This window comes from Cryptomeria japonica, chromosome 7, assembly GCF_030272615.1.
Source record: "Cryptomeria japonica chromosome 7, Sugi_1.0, whole genome shotgun sequence".
Lineage (NCBI taxonomy): Eukaryota > Viridiplantae > Streptophyta > Pinopsida > Cupressales > Cupressaceae > Cryptomeria > Cryptomeria japonica.
In genome coordinates this window covers 751,457,235-751,481,893 of record NC_081411.1, presented here as the reverse complement: position 1 = coordinate 751,481,893, position 24,659 = coordinate 751,457,235, and the positions used below count along the sequence as shown (strand labels likewise).

The window sequence follows — 24,659 nt, the reverse complement described above, 5'->3', positions numbered from 1 at the left end:
TGATGTCTGCAAATATTTTTGGCTCAGCCATGTAATTACCTACTTTATATATTGATAAAACTATCTCTATTACCGACCAAATAAAAATTATTAATCAAATTAATGGCTTTATACTAAGTTGCCAGTCTTAGTTCGGATTCGGATTTGGGTTCATGGGTTCGTTCAAAAATTTTTCGGGTTGCTTTGGGTTCTTCCGTACAAAAACATATAAAAATAAAAAATAATATATATATAAAGTAACATAGAAAAATACACCACCATATCAATGTTTCAGTTCAAAAATAATAATGTCAACATTAACACTTTGCCATTGTGATCATATATCATCAAGAGTCATCAAACATATGATCATCCTCCTGCTGTGGCAAATTAGAAACACAAATAGTGCCACTGGCTTCGGTACTAGCAATCTCAGCCTCGTGATCACCATCATCAACTCCAAGTGCACCAAGATGGGTAATTGAATCATCCAGCTCTGTGCGCTCTGGTTCAACATCCCAATGCTTTGCCTCCCCTTTTTTGTTGGTATTGTCTTTGTGTGTTAAGAGTCTCATGTTTGAATGCAAATAGACCAAGTCTTCCACCTTCTTGGAATGTAGTTTATTGCGTTTTATTGAGTGGATGGAGGAGTTATGTGCTCCAATTCCTCTCGGATGATGATGAACTAGCAACCTATCAAGATTTTTAATTTTGAAATTAGAGAGTTTAGAGTTATGAATAAAAATTTTAAATATAAATTCAATATTCATCAACAAGAATTTAGAAATTAGAATCTTAAGAGTTAAGAACGAACTTGTGATAAAACTTTGATGGCAACGGGTTGTAGGTGTTGGTATATTTCTCCATGGAAGTACCACCATTTATGAGCATCAACACCTTCCTTGTCTTCAAAAGCGTCAAGACCACAATCATCGGTGCTTGCAAAACTCATGAATTCAGACCTCACCATAGGCCGTATGGAATTGGGAAAGAGTCCATGAAGGGCTGCCTTGTACCCAAGAGCAACTTCAGGATCTCTATATGGGGCAACTCTAGTGCTACTCTCATTAAGGACCGCCCGACTATAGTACTTGGGGCTCAATGCAATGGCAAGGAGATGCAAAGGGGTAGTCATTTTGTTCCATCTCTCCACCATGGTTTTCTGTAGTTTCTTGAAGAATGTTTCTTCAGGATCTTGCTCTTTCTCATTTATGATTTTTTTCATATCCTCTATCATGGAGTCAACGCCATCATATACCTCACCCAAGCAAGGCCTATCCATGTTAGTGTACCAGATCATGCTCAATATAGGTTCAGTAAATCTCAGGAGGAACTCAGAAAGATCCCACCAATTAGGCTCTTCATCTTGGGATTCTCCTCACTGTGGAGATGTTTCAGATTGACAGCTTCAAAAATATCTTTGTGATTCTTGATGTTGATACCGTGAAGTTTATTAAGCTTATCCTAGGTCAGGATGGGAGTGGGATATGGACATTCTTAGAATCAGTGTGTTCATTTTGGGTGATCTCAAGCATAAACTTAATCCTTGCATCCTTCATCTGGCTGCCAAGAGCGGATCTTAAAAGTATATTTTTTTTTCTGCAGAGAATTTTATTTTATTTGTTAGTACAAAGGAAGATCGCCTGGGAGCAGCAGAGGAACAGCTATAAGTTTGGTGGCGGAATTTATAACCTCGTGCAGGGAGATCCAACTGGTTTATTATTAAAAAGAAGGATTTGTTTCCTTCTGTTGAGATCTTGCAATGTATCTACATGGACTGCTGGTAATTCTCTGTAATGAGTGTTGGAAATTTCCAATTTGTTAATTCTTCCTGTTATTTCAAAAGATGGCTTGATTTGGGCTAAGAAACACACTTTTGAAGAGCCTAGTGTAAAGGTTGCTACTGATGCTAAGGGAGTAGGGGAGGAGATTTGGTGCTGTGTGAAATATGTGCTCACTGGGCAAATCTCAGGGCTGTCTGCTTATTGCAGATATTGTGAGGCCCCTGTTTCCTCAATATAAGCACATCTGTATGCATGCCAGCTCAAGGATGGTGGATTTTGGTATAGTGGCAGTTTGTGTCCATTTGTGGGGTCAGTTATTAGGCAGCTAGCCCCTGCTCTTGTTGGTACATGAATTTTTGTTTGGTCTGCAGTTGATCATCACAGGCTATTACAAGTGTCCAGATTTATCTGGGTGTTATATTTTTCAAATATCTTTTATTTTGGGGGGAGGTGGGGGGGTGCATAAGAACCCTCAAATTATCAATTAAAAATTGTAAGTTTGACAATTTAATTTTAAGAAGAATGGTGTATTCAATCTCTATGTGAAATCTTTTACTCTTAAAATGAAAAACAGCTATAGGAAGAATTTATTGTCAGAAATTGTGGTTGGAATGGACAAGATAGATGAAGTCTTATATGGTCTAGAATGTAATCAGATTGTTATTCATAATGTATCTATATATGAACATTGTTTTAAGTTTGACAGTTTGACAGAACTTTTACTATTCCTTGCAGAGAAAAAAGTCTTAAGTGGCTTAGCAATTGGTGTCGCAAGCATGAAAGCTGGTGAACGTGCGCTGTTTCGTGTTGGATGGCAATTGGGTTATGGGGAAGAAGGCAACTTTTCTTTTCCAAATGTTCCTCCTAAGGCTGATCTCATATACGAGGTTGAGCTTATTGGTTTTCAGGAAGCAAAGGAGGTAACTCCTAATTTATCTCCTCACAATAATTGGTCAAGTTATTTAGGCACGAAGAGAAATTCAAATATTAAATGCCACACTTTGTGTTGTTATCCAATTTATATTGGAATGACTAGTATCAGGATTACAAAAGGATGAAGAATGCGCTTATATGTCAATGCTAACTTATTTTATATCATTCTTAATCTCTTAAGGTAAGATGACAGGAAGCTAGTGTTAAGTTTGAGTGCTTGCTTGAAAAGACCTAGGTCAAATTCCTGGTGGCATCTTCCCCTTCAACAATTGAAACTCAGACTGGATACTCATCTCAGCAATCCTGACAGTCTGGTTGCAGAGGAAATTGTCTTGGCATGTTGTAATGTCCCCTACTAGTTTAGGTCTGTTTTAACCATAATTAATCCTTCAAAACACTCTTAAACTGCATTGATTAGGAGACAAAGCTTCATAACATGAATCCGATCATAATCTTATATCGAATTGATAACTTAATCTGATTGATAACCTCAATTTTATATATATATATATATATAATTTATTCTCATATAGTATTATATTATATATTATAGTAATTATAATCATTATATTATCCTTTATAATTATATATATATATATATATATATATATATATTTTATTACTAAGTTCTACATAAGAACATTATCATGCCTCTTATATTAAGCATTCATACTGAGTACACTCCTATGCATACCACCAAGAGCAAGGGTGTTACCACCTATAACTTAATATCGGTTATGACCTGTTCTGATTCGTGGAAGTCACCAATAGAATGACCACGTCAAATTAGAGATTATATTATTATGAAGTTAGTATAGTGAAATAGATATTATCTAGAGGGTGCTATGATGCTGGATCCTTATTTAATATTCCCAAGACTTGTCCAATGGATGATTGGTATAGGCCGATTCGATGGGCTTTGTTGATGAGATGAAGCGATGCTTTTGAAAGTGTTTCCTACTTCTATTCACATCCTACGAACTGTACAACCTGATTGATGCCAAAGGCAATTACTCCATCAAGCAGATCCCACTATGAATACACATATTAGAACTCTGATAAATCTCCCCAAGTGTGTTTTTGTGATAGTGTCTCAAATGAAACTGCACCAAGCAATGTCTCAACCATATGCAAGAGAACACTATAGAGGAATGAGTATGCTCAAAGGCACGGGAAGTGCATTTAAGTATATCTGCAAACCGAAGTTCAAGAAACCCACGTTCTTAGATTCCTCACTGAATTCTTCAACCGGCAATCCTTCAATGGTTAGTAAAGGCTCAGAATGAATTCACGCCAAAACCACGCACAAACATAACAATTTGATTCACAATAATATGAGATAGTCGGTGAAATCCGTGACTAATGCAACTTTGTATTTGTCGGCACTTATATCTTGGAGTTTCGTCGGATGTGCAATGAATGAACACACATTGGGATGTGATTTTCTCCAAATCATGATCCTAATCGACATTCCCAATGCCTCGAATTATTTGATAGTATCAACTATAGTGGGATTTAATGGAAACGACACCTCTTATTTGTCTTCAATATTCTTCGTTTTGTGCAGAAGGTATTGCCAACATCAGGCAATGACTCGGATAATGAACATACTCCAACAATTATGTCATTGTTCTCATAACAATGAATAATCCATAACTCTTTCTCGTGACCTGTTTCGAAAGTCCAAGGTTCTATGCACTATCTAGACATCTTCCCATTACAAATACTGACGTCATGACAATAAAATATTCCAAGGAAAGACTCTCTTTATTCTGTCGAACCTGCTCATAACCAGAGCCCATGCCAAGTATAGTCTCCATATAGTTGATATTGGGGACAAATAAATGTCTGATCTGATACAAATAATACCACTCCTCAACTGCACTTTATTTGTTCCAGAAATATGGCTTGCATCACTTCGGATCAATGCTTACAATGATTATCCAGTCTCAACCTCAGTAGTAAGGCTTCCGCGAACTTTAAGAATTATCCCTGATAAATGCAAGTCTTTCCAATATTTATAATCCTAGGTTCATTTGACGTAAGTCCTGATTAATAGACTCCATGTGTGTGTGTATCTTAGCCTTGCATATGGCAGAACATATACCATCTCCGCTTTATTGTTCAAAGACTCCGATGAGAACTACCTGCTCTCCGAGCTCCCCCTTCGTGAATTGTTAGAAATGCCTTATTATACACTTATATTTGAAAAGATAAGTCACAGTGTAGAGGCGCAACTCATGTCTTCATAATTACTTTCTAATCACACCATTCCATGATAATTAATCTTTAAATCGTAATCAATATTAACACTATTTAGTTTGCGTAATTTGTAATAATAAATGAAAAGGTAATAAATAATGCAATACTTAAATATAACCTTAGTGTGGTTAAGGAGAGCGTTTAGTTTGTAGTCATAAATTGTTTATTTTGTAGATAGGTTCCTATCAATGATATGGTATTAATATGATATTAGTCCAAATAATAAATATAATGTATTTTGACAATATTTGTTATATTTTATATTTATTTTATATGGTAAGTGTAATATTATATCATATTTTCAATATATCTATTTTATGTATTTAATGGTAAAAACTCCTTTTAATAGTTGAAATATGGACGTTATATTAAAGTAAAATAATAATCATCATAAATAATAAATATTAATAATTGTATATTAAAGGAAAATCGTGAAGTCTCATAAATGAGACAATTTTTCAATATTATTAAATGTTAATTATCGTCTTTATTTAATCCTATGCTCAAAGAGGGGTTATGACACATGTAGTTACATTGCAATTCTTAAAATATAATTTGATTTTCATTTATTATAAATGTTTCAGGGTAAGGCACGCAGTGATATGACAGTAGAGGAACGAATTGAAGCAGCTGATATGAGACGTAAAGAGGGTAATGAATTTTTTAAAGAGGGGAAATTAGCAGAGGCAATGCAGCAATATGAAATGGTGACATATCTGCTCCTTTCTTGATTTTTCTATTCTTATATTCCAAATAACATAGGTTCAGGTAGTTTGCCTACCTAGGAGAATTTTCCAAGATGTGGTTATATATCTGTGCAGGCCCTGGCATACATGGGAGATGATTTTATGTTCCAGTTATTTGGAAAATATAAGGACATGGCAAATGCTGTGAAGAATCCATGCCATCTCAACATGGCTGCATGTTTATTGAAACTGAACCGTTATGAAGATGTCATTGGCCAATGTAACATGGTATGCAATGATGCACTGAGAGTCAGCTTGTTTGTATAAAAATTGTGATACTTTTGTACCCAGTCTGAATTGAGGCCAAGGATTCCACAATTTGCAAGTGTGGATCTCCTTATACTTCTATATGTGGAAGAGATCAGGAAATGAGTTTTAACTGTCTGATCTATTCACATTATCTGCAGGTGTTAGTTGAAGATGAGAACAATGTGAAGGCTTTATTCAGACGTGGAAAGGCAAAATCTGCTCTTGGGCAGACAGATGCTGCAAGAGAGGACTTCCAAAAGGTTAAGAAACTTTCTCCTGAAGATAAGGCAGTGGTACGAGAGCTGCATCTCCTTGCACAACATGATAAGGAGATGTACATGAAACAGAAAGAGCTCTATAAGGGCCTGTTTGGCCCAAGGCCAGAGCCAAAGCCCAAGAGATTGAACTGGTTCATTGTGTTTTGGCAGTGGCTTTTATCCATAATAAGAATGGTTTTTAGGGTGAGGAGGCCTAAAGATGACTAATTATGACTAATTCAGTTTATTAAATCCGTTATAATATTATCCTAATGATGGATCACAGAATGTGATCTAAAACCTTGATGCAAAATAAATTGTACACGGTTAAATCCAGAAACTACAAGTGCTAAATACCATGGACTGTGGAAATCTGACATCTTTAATTTATTAAATTTTCTAACATGCTTTAGTTTCTTCTGTCAAAGGAGTTTGGAACAATGCTATTTGGTTTGCAAGCCAGTAAGAAGATGTTTACTGGAATCCAGCTCCATAGTTTGTTAAAACATAAAAACATCTGTGCCTGCAATGAAGGCATGGAATTGGTTTTGTATACATTACTTTGAACTTGTGTTCAACTTATTTTTTCATGTACCTGTATAAATCTGCTTTATGTTGATGTAGATGGGCATAGTGATGCTTTGGATTTGTAGGCCTTAAGTAGCAAAGATGAATGTAAAATTTGGGTGTGCTAAAGTGGAGCATATTTTTAATCAAACAGACTGGTTTGTCACTACAGTGTTTTGTGCTATGATCAAATATTAATTTAACTAGCGCAGAGAGTGGTTCCTGGGATATCCTGGTGTTTGATCTCTCTTAGGATGATGAATTTGACTTGCCCAATGCAAATGGCTATATATATGAATGATATGATTGGAATGCCCCATATGTGTAATTCAAATTAGTTTGGTATCACCGATAATAATATGTATAGCCAGTTTTGGAGTGTTAAAAGTTTGGAGATTCTTTCCTGAGTTTTTATAGCTGATGTCTTCTGCTGCTGCAAGAATGGCATCATTATCTTAAGGTTCCTGCTCAATTTTCATCATTTGGTGCCTGATTATATGTAATTATCTTGATGATCTTAGCATACTGTAAGCGTTGTTTTTCCTGTTTCAAACTGATTTGTATTGTCTTAATGTTGGTATGCTTGTACTCCGTAACAGTGAAGGCTACAGTCATATTTTTCTTGGTTTCTAGATCAAATTGTGGAGATTCAGTGACATTTATATTAACATCTTTGGTCCATTATACTTAAATGCTAAGATCATTCTTCTGACAGACGATGATGTAACTTTTTAAAATTTATATAATTATTTTTATAGCCAGCATACTTAAAAACACTTTCCCAGAAGGACATTCAACCACCAATCAAATTGCTTAAAAATTTAAAATCATTGAAGTTTAAGAGAAGAAATTTTCAAGGTTAACACTTTCATAATTTTGGATGCTTAAAATCTATGGCTAGAAAGGTTGATGATTTAAACAAGCTTATTATAGTGGCACAAGTAATGTTACTTCAAATGCAGTTATATCATGAAATGATAAAATCTGGTTACATTTAAGATTTAGAGGATTCCTGAACACAGGTGCAAAGCATTATAGGTTGGGGGAGTGCCTAGCATCGCTGTCAACCAGTGCTAGTAAGTAGATTTTTGAGGTCATATCTTGCTGGCCGATTTATGGTAGGTGACATAAGGGAATTTTTATTCTTTCAACTTACATATTATTTGTTTACATTTTGAGCTGTGACCATTCCTAGAGTAAATTGGGCCTTATGATGGTGTGATTGAGGGTTGAATGAATAAACTTCCTCAGCTTATAAGAGCACATAGTGGAGGCAAACTATACAAATGTTTATAATGGAAACAATTTATTGGCTTTCAATTCTTCTTCTGATGACTCCTCACAGGCGGATGACGACGACTCCTAGGATAATGCTGAACCTCTTGCTGCTAGTGTGATCTCCTTTGAGCCCATGGATCCTACTCTGCCTCTTGCTAGTGTGGCTTCCTCAAACTCCATGGATCCTACTCTGCCTATCACTCCTGCTCTACTTGAGCCTTTGGTAGATGATGTTTCACATGGTTAGCACTTTGCTCCTTTTGTTGACACTCTCTAAAGGGGTTTCCCTGCATGCTTCCCCTTGTGTTGATGTTCAAATTGATACTATTGCTTGGACTGTTGTTTGTCGATGATGGAAATATTGTTCTTCCTCTTCTCAAACTCTCCTCCGAGTTGTGGGTGAAATTTCTACCCACCCTTGATGCTGAAGTGGTTTGTTATAACCTGTTGTAAGTGGTCCATTTGGCTTGTTTTTGTACAAGGTCGGCACCCTTGTTTTGCTGCTTTTTTAATAAAAAACAATTTCATCCTACATTAGCTTATTTGTAAAACTTGATTACCTCTATTATTTGTAGAAATTGAAACACATCACTCTTCAACGCATTCCAATTACAATCATATATAGGTGAGAGGGCCCATAGTGGAGTGGGATAAGTTTGAGGATCCATGTAGAGTGCCACGTCAATAAAAAATAATTATAAAAATCATTGCTTGGTTAGAAAGCTAATGGACTTGCCAAAAAAATCCATTTCACCTATGTGGACATGGTTGATTCATGGAAGGGGTGAAATTTGTTTGGATGGCTAACTAGTCGTGGGTCAAGACCACCCTTGGTCATTGTGTGGCACACCATAGGCACTTGTTTGCCATGGTGCGTGGTGAGTGAGCATCTAGCCACCCACAACGTCCACTTCCTCATATTTATGGCGCATTGTCTACTCTTTTCTTCTAACAAGCCACATTAACTATGTGTCACTTCCCATTTCTTGTTTCAAATGGTGCTAACTTTCCAAGCATTCAAGCATTGAATGCTTCACTACCTTACATATATCTCTAGCCAACACCCTAGTGTTTACATGCATCTTTTCGAGTGTTGTTTTGATAAGGACCAATACATTTTTGAATCTACTCGGCTTTGTGTTCGTTTCAATAGACAATAATACATGCTCAACTCCACACCATATTTACAACCTCTTTTGCCAACACTACTACACTTTGCACTATGGTGGGTTGTTGCTACTTCATGGAGACACTATTTGGTAAGGTAATGTTGAGGTTCTTTGCTTGTTTGACAAATGCATTGGCATCTATTTCACAATTCACATTTTGGCATTGTTGAATGCTTCTTGTTTGTCTTTTGTTTGTAGGTTTTGGTTCATGGTGGATAGCCTACCATTGTTAGGTTTATCGAGTTCTTGTCAAGTGGTTTTTGATCCAGGCGAGTTTTTATTACCTCACTAAGGCAAAGAACCATATAGTCTATTGTGGTTGCTTTCATTTTTTGTTTCTATCTAATATATAATTCATAACTTGAAGGTTGTGTTGTTTTATGGGTGCTTCTTTAGTTAATCTATTTATGGTTTTCCTGGATTATATTTTTCTTCAAATTTTGATTCTTTACCTAATTGAAATAGTGGCGACTTGTTAAGTTCCTCTATAGGATGTTGCTTTGAGATTGCCAAATTTCATCCTAAAATTCTTCAAAACCACCAAAAACCAACAAAAAACAAAGCAAACAAGTTGGAAAACTTGAGATATCTTTTTAGTTGATGTTGGATTGCCTAGGAGCTGAGATGCTCCTACATTAATATTTCATGCTAGTCTTCCAAATTTTGAGCAAGGTAGATAAGATAATTGAGAACACACACATATGCTTTATTTTGTTTGGTTCAACAATAATGCAAATATATTGTTTACTTAAGTGGGATGATGTGTGCGGGATGAAGATTGAGGGTGGGATTTAGACATTATAGATGGATGAATAAGGAATTATGGAAAACATTGGCATTGAGAATACATGAGCAAAGGAAGAAGTTATTGAGTTGTATTATTTCAGATAAATATCTATAGAATTGAATAGATGAGCAAAGGAAGAAGTTATTGATAGAGATTAGGAAATGTATATAGTATAATTATTTTGGTTGGATAGATTAATTGAGAAGTTAGATATGTTTACTATTGATATCTCAAGGCCCCTAATCTCTTACTATGAAGGATGTATTTGGATAAGGGTTAATTTTTTTTGGATAAGTACCGCAAATAGAAAATTAATGAATTGATCTTATTGCTCAAGGTATTAGCTTGTTTAATATTGAATGAATCCCTTTCCAAATGGCTCATTCCATCTCTAGAAAGAGAGGATTCTCTAGTCAAGGATAGAAGTGGATACGATGTCATTAAAACAAAGTGTTAGTAATCAATACAAATCATCATGAATGCACACCATTTAATAACATATCAAGGAAGATTAGTAATAGCACATAAAAGAGAAACATGAACAAACATAAAAACATTTTACTTGCTTAATGATGCTCCCGAAGCCATTTGATCTTCCTTGTCCTCCTTGTCTTCACGAACCTTGTTGCTCCAAGATTGACAAATGAAGAGTGGGAGATTGATGGAGTTAAATGTGGAATGCTCTCGCATTAGCATAACAATAGTGTGGATGAGTGGATGTTGATATGAATTTGGATGCAAACTAAAAGCACAAGCTTGCTAATGAAAAGTGGATAGGTAACCAAGAGGGTAACATAATAATATGATGAAAGTGGATGATGGATAAATGACCAACATAAAGATATGGAATGAAGTGAAATAATTTGAGATGAATGAAGGCTTCAATTTATAGACTTTAGAGTTTTGAAATGGACAGTCAAGATTGGAAGTATGATGAAGGGCTCTGATTGAAGGAGAGGAGATGAAGTGGATAAGGCACATAGCCTTATGACATGTGGACCAAGCGTCAACCTTGGGAAGAATACTTGGCATGTGAGCACATCTTGGGAAGAGCACTTGTCATGGGGAAGAGGGTAAGACGTGCTCACATGTGTGAGCAAATCTTGGAAAGACCATGAGGTTGACAAGTGGAAACACTTTTAGCAAAGTGTAAGGGCTATTGGAAGGGGGGTTATGACATGCAGACTAAAAGGGAAAGGTGTAGGGTGGCTACATGGAGAAGAGTATTCTCACTCATGTGTGAGAACCCCTTGGTCAAAGGTGAGGTGAATCGATGAAATGACTTGTGCATGCAAGTAATTTATGAGGGGAATCATATGTGGACTTGGGTAGGTGTGTAACATTTAAAAATAGGATAAATGTTAAAAGGGATTGAGCTTAGGTTAATTAGCTTAATGGAGGGGGTTAAAAGGTAGGTTTGTAGGAATCACAAAACTAGTTAAATTAATTATGAGTGTATCACTACTTAACAAGTAGCGTTGACACATGGTAAGAATTCCCTAGGAAAAATATTTGGTAGTGTTTGGGTTTACCCAAGGCCAATGTTCTTTATAAAGTGTTGTATATAGATAAGCTCTTACTTGGGACAAATGATATAATTTAGGTAAGTGAGGCCCCTTGAGGTGCATACTCTGTATGAAAGAAGAACAAACTAATGATCACCTTTTCATTCATGGCAAGTATTCCCTACTTTTGCGGTTGGGGTCTAAATTGGGTGACTCTAGTTGATGTCTTCAATCTTTGGGATTATATATGAGGATCACGAGAAAGGGTATTAGAGTGATTGCTCTCCTACATTGATAATTTGGAACAACTTGTCAGAGAGGAATCAAAGAATTTTTAATATAAAAGAGAATTATCAATGGAGAGAGTATGTGATAATATTGAATCATGTATGAAAGAGCTAGGAAACTATGGATAGAGTGAAGAATGAGACATTAAGATGGAAGATAAATATTGTGTGATGACTTGGTCAAGGTTTAAATGGCTAGACATAACTTATAAAAGAAATCTCAAATATGAAAATATCTTTAGATGAGGTTGTTTGACTCTTGGGTGGGACAATGAGACATTAAGATGGAAGATAAATATTGGGTGATGACTTGGTCAAGGTTTAAATGGCTAGACATAACTTATAAAATAAATCTCAAATATGAAAATATCTTTAGATGAGGTTGTTTGACTCTTGGGTGGGACAACCTCAATTTTAATAAGGTGGCTAAAGGAAAACTTGATATAGTGGGGGGTTTGTTGTGAATTTGGGAATGACGAGAGATAACTCCATAGTATTTTTATTATGATTTTGGAGTGGACACCAATAACATGTTTGAGGCTTAAGCTTTGTTATGAGGGTTGAGATCTTTTAAAGAGAGAAGTTGAGGTGGGTGTAAGTGAAAGGAGATTCTAAGCTAGTTTTTTATATAATGAAGTAGGTAAATAATGACTAAATGTTTGATACTATAGTTTTAGAGACAATGTTGCTAGTTAATAGTTTTGATAGCACCAAATATAATCATACAAGAAGGAAAGAGAATTTTGTGGTAGATTTGGTTACCAATCTTGAGGTTGGATTGAAAGATAAGGAAGTATAAGTAAGCCATGTAGGGATGAGTTCTCAAGGGTGACGTTGAAGCTTTCCTAGAATGACATTAGGTATCATAACTCGATAATGGGTAACACATGTTGAGGTGACAAGAGAGGAAGGATAGAATTATAGTGTGTAATCATGCTATGCAATGGGAAATTATTCATTGGATAATGTGGCATTAGGAGTAAGTGTTGTGACTTGAGATCAATTATGATTTTTTTGTGTTTGTCATGAGTTTTTAGGTAATAGATGGCAAAGTCAGCCATAGACTATTCGAGAAGGCATGAAGAATTATAAACTTGTAGGGGAAGGATGCTATTTTAGTGAAGAAAGAGAAGTAGAGGAAGCAAAGAGTCTCTAAAGAGGAGATTATTATTGATTTCATGGTATATGTGAAAAAAAGATTAATTTTTTTTATATCTAAGACACTAAGTGGTGAGGATTTGCGAGTTGGTAAAAGACATAGATGGGGCCCCCTCAACAGGAATCCATCTAGAAATAGAGAATTTATTATTGGACCTAGGGCACACATGGAGCTAGGGGAATATTTTCAACACTCTACAAACACTTACTTATACCTTGTTGCTTCCAAATATATTAAGTCATTTGTTACACCAAAATTAAAATGTTGTCCATCAATCAAAGGTTTAATATTTAAATCTTCTTGACCATTTACATGCAATTGAGAATCAACAACAATGTTTACTAAGGGTGATAGAAGAGAGTACAAAGGGGTGAAGGCGAGGTTTGTCGAAAACTTGAGTTGTTGTATTGTGTTGCCATTGATGTCAACTTGTCTTGTGTTGTCATTTATGTTACCATGTGCTGTAGATGGTCCAAAAATATATGTTCTAATGTTGTTTTATGGTCTGGTAGTGATATTGAGGTGGTTTCAGAAGGTTAGTGTTGTGGAAGTTTCAATACGCGGGAAAAAAATATTTATGCAAGAAAGAGTTTTAGTGTCCCAATGGAATCTTCTGGCATGAGAAGATTATGGAGTGTGGTTTTGGATCTAATGTTTATGATTTGTGTATGTTATACTATCAAGTTTACAAGTCCTCATTTGCTCAACTTGTTATGTAACAAGCTAAGTTTACATAGCAATACAAGAATGAAAAACTAGCAAATAATACAAAAATAAATTCTTAAAAGATACAGCTAGACTTATTGTTTTTAATACAAATAATGAAAAGTAACTAACATAATAAAGCAACAATGTGAATACAAATGAAATTTACTCTAACATAATTTCATTTCAATAAGTACAAGAAGAGTTAATAATTTACAACTTTAGAGTTTCATTTTGAACTTCTTAATGATCCCAAGTATCTCATCATAGGGAAAATATCATCAAAGTTATTTAGCACCCAACCATTGACCTGGTGATCACTCGCACATCTTCCTATTGGAAGCAGTCCTGCCCTTCACAAGGTTGTAAGACGGTTAATTAGGCTATTGCCATTTGAAGTTGATGTTTTGACCCCATACTACTCTAGTCGGTCACACACCATAAGAACCTTCTAACTAGCATGACCTTTGACTAGGTGGTGTATATGGACCATGTGAACTAATAAACACTCACTCTACGAAGTGTCACCTTGGCCAAAAGGTTTTTATTTGCATACATGAATAAACATGATGTCTTGTCCACCACCCTACTTGCTTAGAACCTTCATATGAGTTTAGTCTTACTGACCAACAAGGAAGTCTTTTATGCTAACAACATACTCACATAACCTAGAGGCACACTGGTATTGAGTTTAGTTACCATACTTATGCAACTTGTTTTGACAAGATTAATGATCTTCTACCTTTACATTTTAAGGTCATATTTATTGACTCGCATTTTTGTTGTTTATGCATTATTGGCTTCATACCCAAAATCATTAGTAGCATACTACATGCCTTCTCATGATTATGGGAATGGGTCTCAAATCAATAACTCATTGTTATTATCTCTACCATGTGATAATGAATCATTTTGTTCAACATGAGTAAAGAGTTTTATACATAATGACTCTTTGTCTTAATTCTTTCTTGTATTTTCTATATCATTTCATGATTCTGTTATGTTTAATCCATATTTTCCTTCTTAATGGATTGTAACAAGTATTACAAATTTGTTCTAACCTTGTTTCCATTTTCAAGTAATTCATAAACTACTTTCTCAAGCTACCATGAGCCTTGTCTGCTCCTTCAACAAGAGAGGGTTACCATTATCTATTACAATATCTTCAAGAGTTCATATTTACTCTTTGCAGTGTTTAGAGTCTTTAAAACAATTTTTGCTAATTCAAATAAGATTTAGCTAGGTATGTTTTTGCTATTATGGCTTAATGAATTTTATAAAAATATTATAATTTTTTCAGCTGTTCTTAAATATTACAAAGTAAAAATGGATTTCAAGCTTAAGAAGCTTATTGCCTTTCTTATGAAAATTCTTTAATTTAAAAGCAAATGATTTCAAACTGAAAGCCTTTCAAATTCAAACAAGAGAACCTAAAATTAAGCTTGTTATCAAGCTGAAGATGAACTTTGAGTTCCAACCCTTCTAGCTATCGCCAATTGTTTGCAAGTATTCTCTACATTTTCCCTTTCTAAATAAACATAATTCATATGTTTTTACCCCCAACATTTTTCAGAATGAATTACTTAGCTTTCTTTCTTCCATTTTTATCAAATGGAATTCAAATTCTTATCATTTACTACTTAATCTAAGTAGCTATGTGAATTACGGTTAATTTGGATAAATTTCCATTTCACTCCAAAAATTCATTTCGGTGAAAAGTATACATTCACTCACATTGGTGAGTTAATTTATTTCCTAGCTTATAAGCTAGTGACGGTAGACTTTTTTCTTAATGTGATGATATGAAGCTCTTAATAATGTTTGTTATTTAACGACAATCTCCTAAAGTTTAGCTACCAAGTTGCATTCTTTTTTATTTAAAAGATTCTTGGATGTTCACTAAGTTTGTCACCACATTAAAGAATATGGGCATAATAAAGTTTACTGCAAAAGATATATGTTTGAAATAATGAAGTTGCTCGCTCAAGTGAGCATGGCCTTGGGCCGTTCCATTCATGTATTACTTTGTTGATATGTTCTTTTAGTATCAATATTGATACTATATATGTGATCATAATGCATATCATATGGGGTATATATTATACATAGGTATATATGTGTATATTTGTGTCACACATGTATATACATATATACATACATGTGTATTTATATAAATATGAGTTTCATATAGTATATAATGATGATCATTATATTTATAAATATAGTACATTTTTAATTACTTTAGGTTAAAATCAAAATGATTATTGATACCATTATTAAATGATCTTGGTTAACTGAGGGCTAAGGTCAACACAAAGAGTGTATGACAAGAAGATATCCTAATCTCTCCATTGGCAAACTTGCATTAAAACGTAACAAAATATTAGGGAACAAGAGGGATATAACAAGTTAGTTGTTGTTTCTGATAGTGAGGTGTCTATCAAAACTGGTCTGGAGAACACTTGGCAGTTCTTTGATATGTGGCTTTCATTGTTGTGGCTTGGAGGACATGTTCATATGGTTTGTGCAGTGTTCCAATTCAATTTTCCAGTGATGGTTTGATCGGCAAGTGACGTTATGATGTTCTAAGTTAAGTGTTGTCAGTTGGGTTGATTTCCAATTGATTGAGGTGGTGTATCCTATCTGGATCATGCCTTTTTGGTTTGGATATACTTTGGTGGTTGAGTTTTGGTGTTGATATGGGTCTCACCATGGCATGTGTAGATATGCATTATGTTTAGTGCATTGGAGAATGGTTTTGGGTCAACTAGTTGGTGTGCTACATTGTTTATCTACAAGTTTCATTTGACATCAAACTTGAAGGATGTGTTAGTGTGTGCGGTTCATCAGAATTGTTTGGAAATGATGTGTTGTGATGTGTTTGGGTCCTCTCTATCCCTTGGAGTAGACTACATTTGATATTTTTGGTCTAGGTGACCTAATTTATGTAATTTTGTATATTCTATCTGTGGCCGACCTAATTAAGGATTTTAATGAATTTTCCTTTTTGGTTTGGATATACTTTGGTGGTCGAGTTTTGAGGTTGATATGGGTCTCACCATGGCATGTGTAGATATGCATTATGTTTAGTGCATTGGAGAATGGTTTTGGGTCAACTAGTTGGTGTGCTACATTGTTTATCTACAAGTTTCATTTGACATCAAACTTGAAGGATGTGTTAGTGTGTGCGGTTCATTGGAATTGTTTGGAAATGATGTGTTGTGATGTGTTTGGGTCCTCTCTATCTCTTGGAGTAGACTACATTTGATATTTTTGGTCTGGGTGACCTAATTTATGTAATTTTGTATATTCTATCTGTGGCCGACCTAATTAAGGATCTTAATGATTTTTCTTGTATATATATGAGTGTGGATGTAGGAGTTGTGAATGAGATGTATGTGAATTTATGTGAAGTGGATATGAATGATGCACAAACAATGCGAAAAAGGCAGTTTGTGAAGAGTTTGGGACAATGTTTGTTGTTAGATGTGTTTGCCATGATATTGGTCACTTGACACAATGGCTCAAGGACTATTTCATGATAAGAAGATCTTGTTCATTTTATTTCATTTTATCCTTTGCACCTACTAAAAGAAGGTGTGTTCCTTTTGGCAGTTTGTGCAATCATTTGTATCTTGCACTAAGGTTGTGTGCCTTAGTTTTGCAACTCCCTTAGGGTAGTGAGCTCCTTGGCCTTGAGCCTAAACGTTGCAACCAATTATTCATTTTGTGAGTGTGATTCTCATCGTTGTTTTTCCTTGTTTAGGGTTTTCCACATAAATCTAATATTTATGAGTTTATTGTGCTTTATGCTTTAATGTTTATAATTACATTAATAAGTTACTTGTGGTTTGGAGTTTATCAAATTAGAAGTGAAGTGTTTTAAGGTTTGGACTAATTCACCCCTCCCCCCCTCTTAGTCTTGTGGTGTGTTCAACAAGGCTACCTATGGATGGTATTGTGGCCTACTTGGATTGCTATATGATTAATACTCTAGTGATGTTGAGGCGGTGCCTTTACGTGGTAATGACTCTTAATGTGCAAGATATAAAGGGGTGATGATATGTTACATGCCGCCTATATATTTTTTCCTAGCTCCCATTTCACTTTCTATGACATGGTTAGATTGGTGTTGTAAGTTTTTTATTTTTTATTTAGAAAGGCTGGGTGGTATTACAATAATGAGATTATGTTTAAGTTGGGGTTTTGTTGATAGTCTTTATTTAGTTTGTGTTATTTGCAACATGTTATATTTGGCCAAAATCGTTGATATCTCATCAATTATTCTATTGGTTTTTTTTTAATAGAATATGACTATGGACCTAGTCATTATGATGACACTAGAATCTTGAGACTTATCCCTTACTTTGACTCTTGGGCATTACTAGGTATATTAAAAATGTATTTGTGGAACATAGAAAATGTCTCACTAATGAAATAATCTATAAACATCATTTCCTCCTATTTATTGATGTGGATAAAAAATCTATAAGAAACTTAAGATGGTACAATCTATAGTTGGACCGAGAGCTCGGGATATTTGTGTGCAATACTCTATTAGTGATGTTAGACATATGACTATGGATCAACCAAAAACATAGTTACTAAATTATCCATGCCACATTCAATTGATATCATGGTCACATCATGATCCTTTATTTGGTTTACATAAGGTGACAAGCCCAAAAACATCATAACTATTAAGAAACATTGAGATGAATTCAAATGTGGAAGATTAATGGCTAGTCTATTTTTAAAAAAAATTGGGTCTATAAATAATAATATATTACTTTAAGAACTTGTGTTTAGTTGTCTCAAAATCCTTTAAAAATTGATTATCTTATACATTCAAATGATTGGGCAAGTGTTTTTACAAAATAGAAAAGAATATTTAAAAATATTTCTTGGGATGTTTTAATTTAATTTTCAAACAATGTTTCACCTATAGAAGGAAATAGTATTATGCTTGACACTAAAGTCTTATACATATTCACAAAGACCTCTTGAAAAAAAACATTGGAAGTGAAGATAAAATCATACAAACTAAAACTCATAGGAATGGTGTCACTGAGACACATGAACACCTATACAAGGGTCCATAAGAAATAGGGCTAAGAAGCTTAAATTATGTACCCTTACGATGAAAATAATTTTTTTATAGTTATGGGGATAATTGTGTAAAATTTGTAGTGAAGAAAACAATGTCTATGAAAGGATACCTAACACTTATCCATCTCTACGCAAAAACACATATGATGTTTGTACCTTTGAAAATAAAACTCCATGTGATGCCTTATTTTTTGATGGTTCCTAAACATGTTCTCTTCCTTATTCCTCTCTCTTTTTAATTCTTGGTGTTGAATAATATCACATTCAAGCAACCTTTTGTTGGGTGAAAATTTTGTAAACTTGGGGAAGTTTACAAAATGTGGGTTCCACCACAATATGTGAGATAATATCTCTTAGAAGGAAAGATATGGTCCTTGCTACTTATAAGGGAAGGCTCCCCCTATTTATTACTACTGAAAACCACTAACACTTAACTAGGAGCTAAAATTATGTACACTAAGCTAATCAATAAGGTGCTACCTTCACTGTATTCTCTTTTTTCAAAATAGGCGTTCTTCTTTCATCATATCTTCTTCTTTTAGAATAGATGATCCTTTCTTACAATAAACTTTCAAGCACAACCAAGCAGAATTAACCAAGAAGCTCATTAAATCTCAAAGACTTTCCATGACTTCCTATAAAGCTTTAAGAACAAAAATGAAATACGTGTAGCTCCAAGACTTTAACATACACTTCACCTTAAATACACAAAAGTAGAAAGTAAAAACAACACAAAGACTGCAAGTTATCTCTTTGCTTGAGAATGAAACATTAGCTTCAAATGTGATAAGTTTGACAATATATCATTAATTATAAACACAATAAGCAGCTCAAAGACTACAAGATTGGTCTTAAATCTCTTTCAAATAAAACCTCAATACTCACAATCAACTCTGAATAATGTCGTCACATTACAACCTGTTCCAACACAAAGATTGAAGGCAACTTGTCTCTTTTACTGATTGAAATTTTATTTACATCTAAAAACAAAGTTTTAGAGTGCTTCCCAAACTGACAGAGTTTTGTTGCATTAGCCAAAAGATTCATATAATCACAATGAGCATCCTCATATATATAGAGGAGAGGTGCAACATGAAACTAGGAAAGTTACAACTAATTTGTGACCAAGTCAAAGGTAGAGTCCTATTTGACTTAGGACATGTGCAGTCCTACATGTGTACTAGTGCACACATAGAATGACACTTGAGGTGTCGATTGGAATTACAAAATGCCACTGCACTAGAGATGCATAAAAATGACTAAGTGTCCAGATACACATCTTTATTATGATCACCCTTCTTCAGAAAATCTTCATATTGTTGCAAGGTAGCTTGTATTTTAGAGTTATTTGGTCCCAATATGTGGAATCTGGCATCTGGAGTGGAGTGCAATATGGATTTGAAGAATTCCTAGAGTTGGACAAAAAAAGACCAAAAAATTGCAAGTAGGGGTTTCTTTGGTACAATATGAGTTTATCAACCCGATTTACACCAAAAGGGTGACTTTGGTGCATTTCAGGTTTATAAACCCGATTTGCACCAAAAAGGGTGACTTTGGTGCATTTCAAGTTCGTAAACCCGATTTGCACCAAAAAGGGTGACTTTGGTGCATTTCGGGTTTATAAATCCGATTTACACCAAAAAGGTGACTCTGGTGCATTTCAGGTTTATAACCTTGATTTGCACCAAAAAGGTGACTTTGGTGCATTTCGGGTTTATAAACCTAATTTGCACCAAAAAGGGTGACTTTGGTGCATTTCGAGTTTATAAACCCAATTTGCACCAAAAAGGTGACTTTGGTGCATTTTGGGTTTATAACCCCGATTTTCTCCAAAGGTGACTTTGGTGCATTTTGGGTTTATTAACCCCGATTTGCACCAAAAAGGAAAAACTAACTCCTAAAAACATAATTTATCAATCTTTTAGATTGACAAATTAAGATTCAAATCAAGACGATTTCTTGAGAGCCTGACTACACAGGAGGGGGTTTGACAAGCACCTCAACATGCGTGCTTAGAGGGTGTGGGTTATGAAATGGACAAATTTCGTAGTGGTTATCCCACAATTTTGAGCAAGCCAAAATTGAGGATAACACCTTCGTTTTATGATAATATCTATTTTTGAGAGTTCATACCAAGAAAGTGAGATTATATATTAGGAGATAAGAAAAAAATAGTAGTTCCACATGCTCAATCCAAATTGTTAAGGACTGCATCCATCACTTCTACAAATAAATTTCGCAATCCCTAGGATTTGAAATGATACTCAAGAGATGAAGTGCATAATTTGTAGTTGATTGGGCTAATTGGACTTTGCAAACCTAATTGAAAGAATTTAATACATATTGGGATTAAGGATAAATTATCCCTAACTCCATTCTTAATTGAAACAATCAATTAATTGATATAATCCAGTGCAATTATGGACAATATATGGTCATAATGAATGCCATTTTATTCTTGTTATGCTTAAAGATTTAGTTTTGGTCTCTTGATCTAAAATGTTGGTTGAAATTTCCTCTTCTCTAGTGTGATTCTTTGTGTCTTTATCAATTGGTTCAAGTCTATAAAGTTTGGGCATTGCATATGTTTCATACAAGGTTGTCCACTAGCTCCTCTTTTTTTAGCTACATAATATTTTGGATATCTTCTTTCTCACGTAGATTCTCAAGGAATTATCGACAACATTTATATTCCTACTATGACGTTTCACAACTTTTTAGATGATTGTTGAAATCTTCCTCTCTAATTTGGTCATTTGTGTCTCTATTAATTGGTTTGAATCAAATTTTGGGCACTTTATATTTGTCGTACAATGTTGTCCACTAATTGCTCTTTTCAACTACTAAATATTTTGGATATCTTATTTTTCATGTGACATGGAAGAGATTTTCCATAATGTTTATGTGCTTGATATGATGGTTTCACAACTTTTAATGGACACTTAATAGATGATTCTTATCTCACTCTTCTTCAATAGTGATCCTACCACCCATGCCTTAGATTGCATGAAAAATTTACGTAAATCCTTTATATCTAGTGTATAAGGAAAAAAAACCATAACTCTATAGATAACTTAGCCCATTCTTACCCCTACCTAGCTTAAACCTCTTGGTTTGTTGCACATTATTAGAAAGTTTTCAAAATTTTGTATATTCATTTTTTCTCTTAATGGCTCCTTAGCTGATCTACCAAAGTTTTTTATCCAATGATTTGAAAATAAGATTAGTTTTTGGATTACATAGGCATTATGTTAGGCAGTAAATTTTTAAAATTTGTAAATTATATTTTTATTGCCATTCATATGCACTACTCCATATGGTCTAATCCATTACTATCTTGAAAAAAGTTTGGGCCTCTTTACTAAATGAATTATTAGAGAAAAGGTGTTATAAGAATTCAAATAAAATGAGCAAAGTAGCATCAAATCAAAACAAATTCAACATTTCAATTAATTGCATGTAAACCTTAAATCATGTGTAAGTGAGACTTTTCTTGTTATAATTCAGATGTTCAATTCGTTAACATAACCTTAGCATTCTTTAGATAAAAAATTGATAGAATTTGAGTACAAATTACATGCTTGATTGATTATGAGAGCTGGGTTTGATTTATAGATTTGTAGGAGAATTTGATAAATGGTCTCAAAATTGAATCTAAGAGCTAGAATCTAATCTTTGATTTGGGGGACTATTGAAGAGATGTGACATGTATAAAAGAGTTGTACATTATTTTAATTAAAATAATTATAATTTCTCAATTCAATGTGATTGAGGGGCTAACAGATTTGATTGATTAGCCAAATGCCTTCATGGAGGAGTTAACTAAGTGTATGAGAGATTTAAGCCCAGAGTTGACTATTGCATGGATTAGTTAATTGATTGCATGAATGAGTGGGATTCAAAGTAAGGCTAAGTGGACTTAATAGATTAGATAGTCAACTAAGTGAGGTGAAATTAATCAATTTAATAATTAATTGAATGAATTATTGGTTCACATGAGACAAAAATTAAAATTAAATTAAAACATTAATGGATAATGTGTGGATAAATATTAAATTAATTAAATGGATATATATGTGGATAATTATGGAATAATTGATACTTAGTTTATTAAATGGATGAACAATATTTAATTATATAAATTAGGAATTATTTAGTTAAATTATTAGTCATGAGGTGTTCTAATTGACAAGGTGGTGAATATTTGTAGTAAGTGATTAATGAATAAATTATATGATGTTTGGATGAAACTAGGACTTAGGTGATTAGGTGATTACACGATTAATTGGATGATATGAGGACAAAAGAGATGGACAAATGAGTTAGGATATGATTGGGCGAAATAGATGATTATTATATAAGGTTCGAGGATATGAACGAATGACAAAGTCCCAGGGGATGGATGAATGAATTAGGTGATGATTGGATGAATTGATGATGCAAGTGAAGGTGCTATTTTTTAAACGTCTACAAGTGCAAATAATTAGAGGTGGAGGGTATTTATTTATTGCAAATAATATTGAGCTAGGTTCTCCTTATAAATTAATTATTGGTTTGGGTTGGACTTTTATACCTTGGTACTCCCTCTCAAGCCTATCAAATTTAAATTTAAATTTGTTAGAAAAAGTGACTAGAAGGTCTCAAAGCTTCTCAAATGCATTATTGTTTGGGAAGGGGATAAATTAAAGACATACCTTTTAGTTAACCATACCACTCAAAATGGTGGTCTCCTACTTTGACATAGCATGACATTCATCTCATGGATGCCCTTTAGATGTAGGATCCCAACATATTTAGGAAGGGGATCAAACACATCTTTGATTTATTTTTGAAATGCTCTCAAAAGTGGATTCCTTGGTGTAAGCTTAAAGTCAAATTCAGGTTGAACAACACTTTTTTCGTTGTTAGTGAAATTCAATCTCTTGTTCTTGACAACTTCCTACACAGCGTCATAGGCCATTAGTTATTGGAAGGACTAGAAATGACCCATTGATTCCCCATTCTCTAGATACTTACCTAGTTTAAGTTGTACATGATCATTACCTTAATATTATTGAAAAAAAATGTAAATCCACTTAGGCTTTAAATTCTTCTTTTCATACTTGATTTTGACAATTTGAAAAATTATGAAAAATGTCCATAGAACCAAAGGTGCGGTACTTTTCTAGTGTTTCATTTAATCATGATCATCTTTTAGAAAATAACTCTATAAAAATGATTTCTTGGGTGCAATGTTTGATATGTTGTTAGCTCAAGCCTTTGAAGAATGTGTTTTAGTTCTACTCTAGGCTAGTGACATTTGGCAATATATCCTCACCTTGACCCCTTCAATTTTAAACATTTTTTTAGAAGGTCACTCTTCTTTGAAATTTTCTCTCTCAATTTTGATCACATAGATTTGGCAAGTTGTTAGAATTGACATTTTTATATCCATGAAAAATAAGCAATAATGAAACTATTTAAATAACATTAGAAATAATAAATTTGATTCTATTTTGTGATTCAAACTCATGAATGTATACTTAAACTTTGGATTGAGTCAAGCCAAAATTAATTGCGTAAGAAGCTCATTGGTTTTGGTCCTAATTTCTATTTGTAGCAATGTAGTAAAGGAAATGATTGACTCAAGCCATATTGACTCTAAGAGAGCTCTAGCTCGTAGTGTAGACATGAAGAATCTTTGAGTGAGTGTGCTAATCTTTATCCTCACTTCAATGTTCTTGTTATTTTCAACTTCAGGACTTTTTACATCATCGTAATATTCATGCTTTCTAATCCTTTTAATGTTGATTGAACTCTTAATCAAATGATGAATTTATTACAACTACTTTTAAGATTTTCTAAATTAACAATCTATTTATTTAAGATTATGCAGCTAAAAGA

General features: G+C 34.0%; 1 protein-coding gene across 1 annotated transcript in view; it reads left to right on the top strand.

The window, feature by feature from the left end:
- Positions 1–6,833, top strand: part of LOC131049578 (peptidyl-prolyl cis-trans isomerase FKBP42) — a 97,105-nt gene extending 90,272 nt beyond the window's left edge. Inside the window, exons 5-8 of the mRNA XM_057983634.2 lie at positions 2,499–2,683; positions 5,543–5,665; positions 5,780–5,932; positions 6,112–6,833. Coding sequence (XP_057839617.2) covers positions 2,499–2,683; positions 5,543–5,665; positions 5,780–5,932; positions 6,112–6,438 — 788 coding nt within the window. The 3' untranslated portion in view covers positions 6,439–6,833. The remainder of the gene's footprint in view (positions 1–2,498; positions 2,684–5,542; positions 5,666–5,779; positions 5,933–6,111) is intronic.
- The last annotated feature ends 17,826 nt before the right edge of the window (positions 6,834–24,659 follow it).